Consider the following 6,000-nt stretch of genomic DNA (forward strand, 5'->3'; position numbering starts at 1 on the left):
TAATAATAATAATAATAATAATAATAATAATGTACAGTTCTCCCCCTATGTCCTGTGCCTCCTCTCTAACTCCCCCAAATGTTAATAAATTGAATCAGCCACAATCTAACTATGTGTCACCTGTTTTGGGGCTGTTTATTTAAATCTCTGCTATGAGTAATACCAATTTTCGGATTGTTTTGCAAGATGGCTGTATAATATTCTTAATTGTCATAATTTGTAAAGCAGGGAGAAATTGAGTTCCTTTGAGTAAAATTTCACGCAGCATCAATCCTTTCGTTTATTTGAGATGGCAGCTGGGGACTCTGACATATTTTTCTGGTCAGAGTTACACCTTCTGATCCAATCATGGGGTGAGTTGCCCTGTTTGGCAGGCTTTTCCTAAGAGCTGGTCCGGAATGAGGCACCTGCAACGGTTTTATTTTGCTTTTCATCGCAATAGCCTTCGCTAACTCTGCCCGCTGTCAACCTTCCCAGCAGGTATATCATGTTCGGCCATCATGGCAGTCCAGATCCTCTCTGCACTTCTACACAAGCACCAAGAGGTAAGAATGGAAAGTAAAGAGAGGCAGTAGGGAGTTCCTACTTAGGGGTTGGGACCTTGGAACCTACTTAGGGGTTAGGACCTTGGAAATAATAGGAAATGGCTTGCTCTGTAGAACCTTGTTCTTATTTGAACAAGCCGGCCTGGCCTGATGGGGGATGGGTGGGGTTTTTTATTGTTATTTTAATATTTGTATTCACTGTTTTTAGTTGGGCATATGTTTAATTCCTTTTAACTTTTGTATTTTTGTATTTTTTATATATTTGCCCTGTTCACCGCCCTGAGTCCTCCGGGAGAAGGGCGGTATATAAATAAAATTAATATAATATAATATATATATATATATAACCTCATGGTGCATGATGACTTGCTGTATCTCCTGAGCTGTTCATCTCCTCCAAAGGCTAAACATATTCCGTGTTATCAGCTCTCCTCCTAGGACGATGGTAGTCATTCGAACCATCCTTAAAGTGGGATGCCCCAAACTGGACCAGTCCTTGAAGAAAATCTGGCCAGCACACAATAGAATGTAATTGGTTAGAGATAAGGAGGATTGCTGAGATGACTATTGTTTGATTAGTTGATAATGTAAGGATTTCTTATTAGCACCTATATCAGGACATAGCTGAAAGATATGTAAATATAACACTGACGATTGAAAGACAGTTTACTAAAAAAATTACAGATGTTATATGTACAGTTTGTTATACCCTGTCCTGTCATAGAATGTGTTTTAATTTTTTGTTATTTCTTTCTGTAACATAAGGTAATGCTAATAGTAATGCTGTAGCTAGGGAAGTTGAATCATGTCCACTTTTGTTTTTAAATGTACATTTAATAAAATTTTCTAAAAAAAAATAAAAATAGAGTGAACATGGAGCCATGGTGGCGCAGTGGTTAGAAGGCAGCATTGCAGGCTGACTGGCCCACTGCCAGGAGTTAAATCCTGACCAGATCAAGGTTGAATCAGCCGCCCATCCTTCTGAAGTCAGTAAAATGGGGAACCAGATTGTTGGGTTCAATAGGCTGATTATGTAAACTGTTTACAGAGTAGGTATTTTTCCGTAAGTGACACCGAGGCTCTGGATTTCCTTCAGGTACAGTCAGCATAAGACGTCTCCCAGCACTCATGTCCAGGGTGATCCAAAAAGCTGCTGACTGTACCAGGACTAGCACTTTTTCGTCTTGGTGGCTTCTGACCTGACTTGTGACTCCAGAAGTACATTAAAATCTATTCGGCTGAATTCCTTTGGTAGCTGTGCTGCCATTTGTGACAACAACATCTGCTTAAAACTTGGTTGCTTCATAGTAAGGACTCCAGGGCAATCCATAGGAAAGATATAAGGTAGACCCATAAAGGACGGATTGGGGAAGATACCCGGAGATATCCTGTCCAAGAGAAAAGTTGGACAGTCTTTCAAGATTGATGTCGCCAGATGGGCCAAACCAAGAATCAAAAATGTTCTTTTACTGTCTTAACAGAAACTTGAAACTTGCTCAAGTGTCCTTGGCCCATCAAATTATTCCAGATTAAGCAGGGAAATTGCAAGACATCGACAATGTATTTATTTTCCTGGCTTGCTTTCTTCCTGCTTCCACCAGGGCGTTTTCCTCTCTCGACTAATGCAAGACTTTGTTTGGATCACCGATGAGATCCTGATGCGCAACTGTGATGTGGGGTTTTCCGGCCGGGTACGTGATGTGTTGTGTCATGGCCTGTCCCTGCTGCGAGAGTGCATTACCCTCTTTAGCCTCTCAGTGGGAGATGTCTTGGTGGTTCCCAAGAAGACCGAGGCGGCCGTCAGGGAGCTGAGCCAGCACAGCATGGCGCTCTTGCCTGTCTTCATCCAGGAAGCTGTTGGGGGTGAGTATCTGAGTCTGTCCAATGCTCAGGGAGACAATGAAGACCTTTCCTTTCTCCTAAACAACAGTGACGCCTGTGTGGTGTTTCGCTAAGTACATGAAAATGGTGGCGTAAAGTGGGGCAAATTCAGGTTCACTCCTCCCATCTTTTTGGCAGCTTGTTCCATCAACGCTCTTCTGATGGAGGTGCTGCCGTATCTGGGGAGCCCCGAGCAGCTGGGGAGCTTTGTCCTGGCCCATGAAGAACTTCATAACAAGTCTGTCCTGCTGGTGCAGCTGCTACCCAAAGATTTCCTTCTCCGCCAGGTAGGGAAGATTTGTTTCTTTGCTTGCTTGCAGAAGTTCTTCTTGGGGATTTGCCGAGCCCCGTCAGCGGATTTCTTTCCTTTTTGCCTTGAGACGTTCTGCTGCTCATCCCTCGAAGAAGCTATTTGGATAAGCAGTGAAACATTTCAAAGGGAAAAAAAAGGAAAGAAGTCCAGATGACATGGCTCAACTTAAGATGACAGAATCTCATCGGCTTCCTGGGGATTTGCATCACAACCGTCATCCCCACAGCCTAGCCCACCCACCTCCTTGTAGCCTATTTTAGGAAATCTAGTTACTCCGTGGTTTTACGTTGTCCTGCAAATGCAGCTCATTGAGTTAATGATTCAATGAACCTGCTGCTTTTCAAAGGTAGAAGTGGCAAATCGAAGGATGGGTGTCAGGACCCACCCCAATCCACATCTTAGGAAAGAAGAACTCTTGGAGACAGGATTGTCCAAACAGGAACTTTTACTAAAACATGGTTGACAGTGGATAATCTAGACAGGATCTGGAAACTGTCTCGCTGGTCGATACTTTTAAAGTGTTCCCGAGTAAAAACCCCTCCCCTCAGTCCATTTGGTCAGTCCCGGATCAGTTAAGTTTCAGGTGTCAAACCCCTCGTGGGGGAAAAAGAGAATCACCAGTACATTTACAACATTATTACTTCCTCCCCTTCACATTCAAACAAACCAGAGTTTCCCCCCCCTCCCTCTTTCTTTGTTCTTCTTAGTTCAAAGGGTTTCTTCCCTGGTCTTTTGTGATGGCCTCCAGGCAGGCTGAATACACAAACCTTGCATCTAAGGGATAGAGAACGGGCAATTAACAACCCTGCCTTCTCTTTCCCTCCTTGGGAATGGCAGAATCCAGTAAGGGGGTGAGATTTAGATTTGCACAGTTAGAAATGAAATATAAATGGATTCTGACAATGGGGGAACATGTGCTACTATGGCAGAGATTCTCTCTTGCAGTATCTTACAAGCCTTCAGAAGCGGTGAGGGATCCATCACTGGAGGCCCTCAAGAAGAGACTGGACAGCCACTTGTCTGGAATGGCACGGGGTCTCTGGCTTGGGCAGGAGGGTTCACTAGAAGACCTCCAAGGTCCCTTCCAACTCTTGTCATTCTGTAATTTGTGCAATAATCTTATAGTGGTAAATCCATTGGTTGATAAATATAAAAGATAACCATTTTCCTTGGTTTCTTTCTTAGTCTGTACTTTTAATTTCTTTTTAATTTTTTTCTCTTTAAGATCATTGGTTAAGGATTTATTTTTAAAAGGTGAAAATGGCAGTTTATCCTTCGCTTGGCAAGGGGAAGACCTAAGATTTTCAGAGGTTCTTTAGCATCACATTGCATTCCTAGTTCAGGGTTTCTCAACCTCAGCAACTTTCAGATGCTGGCTGGGGAATTATGGGAGTTGCAGTCTGCACATCTTAAACGTGCTGAGGTTGAGAAGCTCTGCTCTGCCCTTTAAGGCCGCCTATCAAGAAAATGGTAGTACTTTGGCAAAATTCATACTTGCATAAAGGTAATCCTCAACTTACGACCATAATTGAGCCCAAACTTTCTGTTGCTAAGCAAGGTCATTGTTAAGTGAGTTCTGTCCTATTTTACAACCTTTTTGCCTTAGTTGTTAAGAAAATCATTCCATTGTTTAGCGAATCTGGCTTCTCCCGTAGACTTTGCTTGTCCAAAGTTAGTTGGGAAGGTTACAAGTGATGGGACCCCGGAGCAGTGAAACTGTCACAATACTTGCCAAGTGCCAGAATTTTGATCACGTGACAATGGGGATGTTACAATGATTGCCTATATGAAAACCGGGCATAAGTCACTTTTCTCAGTACCATTGTAACTTGGAATGGACACTAAATGAGTGGTTGTAAGTTGAGGACTACTTGTACTTGAAAGTCCTAATGCAGATTTTAAAAAGTTCAAATGCCTGCAACTGCCTGTTTGTTCCTTTGTCTCTTCCAACATACCGAAGTGCTCTTATTCCTATTCGTAGGAATGTGCTTCCATCTACAGTTTTAAAAGGGGAATACAGCAAAGCTGGGTGGGGGGGGGGTGTCTCCAACCTTGGCAGCTTTACGACTTGTGGATTTCAACTCCCAAAATTCTGGGAGGCTGTGCTGGCTGTCATTTTTCTGTTGAGGAATTCTGGGAGTTGAAATCCACAAGTTGTAAAGTTGCCACAGTTGGAGACCCCTTTGGCAGAGTAAGAGGGAATTGTGGAACTGGGAATGTGCAGCAATAACTCTTGTTTTGCCGTTCTCTGAGGGGGTTTTCAGGAATTTTGGGAAGCGTTTTATATTTGCATTCTTCTTGAAGAACTTGGAAACACTTTTGCCTTTTGCTTTTAAAGTATTAAGAGATTTGCCCCAGAGCAACTGCTAAATATGAGCAGGCAGCTTTTGTGAGTTAAAGAAATGGGTGTCCATGACTTACGACGTCTTGGAGAAGATGCCTATTCTGAGTCATTGGGCTGTGCCTCCAATGGGCCTTGAATTACCAGCTATGGATCTTAGGCTGCCTGTGACTAACAAATATACATCTTCCCTTGCAAGTAGATTATTAATACAACGCATTTTCAGGTGCATAAATGAGTAACAGTCATTGCAACAAGCTTCCTGTAATGTAAGTTCAGTTTTATTACCATCCATTTTGCAGATAAAGAAAGAGGAATGTTTGTCCAAACTTGATTATGGCCACGGTGAAGGGCATTTGAGGGGTTTTTTTTTCAGACCTCAGAACCTGTTGGTTTTTAAAAAAATAAAAAAATAAAAAATCCTGGATCTCAAGAGGCTAAGTTCCAGTGATAGAAGATCAATGCACATCAAGGAATTTCCCCCACTTTTGGACCTTAATCTCTTGTGAAGCTCCAACGTTTCAGATTTTGAAAAACCCTGTTCTACATGGTTCACGGTGAACAGAGTTACCATCAGCCAATTGCAAAAGACAACTTTATGTGAGACAGCTTACATCCTGTGATGATTTTAAGTAATATCCGCCAATCACAGTTTCTTGGGAAGGATTCGATAGATGGAAAAGAATTCCTGTAACTTACACGGATCGACAAGCCTGAGCCTATAATGGTATTTGGGAATAACCTTGAAGGACGGAAGGAAGAGCTTGGTAACTGGCTGACACACTTAGCGTATAGTCCTCAGTGGAACCACATCTACCTGGAGGGAAGCATGCAGTGAGGGACCCTAAGGCTCTGTCTTAGGCCTAGAATTCCTCGACATCTCCATAAATGATTCAGACAAGAGGATAGAAGGGGAACTT

General features: G+C 42.7%; 1 protein-coding gene across 1 annotated transcript in view; it reads left to right on the forward strand.

The window, feature by feature from the left end:
* Positions 1 to 6,000, forward strand: part of GPAT2 (glycerol-3-phosphate acyltransferase 2, mitochondrial) — a gene marked incomplete at both ends in the record, with an annotated part of 55,871 nt that overhangs the window by 46,148 nt on the left and 3,723 nt on the right. The window contains 3 exons of the mRNA XM_081333427.1: positions 478 to 545; positions 2,147 to 2,408; positions 2,565 to 2,713. Coding sequence (XP_081189553.1) covers positions 478 to 545; positions 2,147 to 2,408; positions 2,565 to 2,713 — 479 coding nt within the window. The remainder of the gene's footprint in view (positions 1 to 477; positions 546 to 2,146; positions 2,409 to 2,564; positions 2,714 to 6,000) is intronic.

This window comes from Vipera berus (assembly GCF_964194415.1).
Source record: "Vipera berus genome assembly, chromosome: 8".
NCBI lineage: Eukaryota > Metazoa > Chordata > Lepidosauria > Squamata > Viperidae > Vipera > Vipera berus.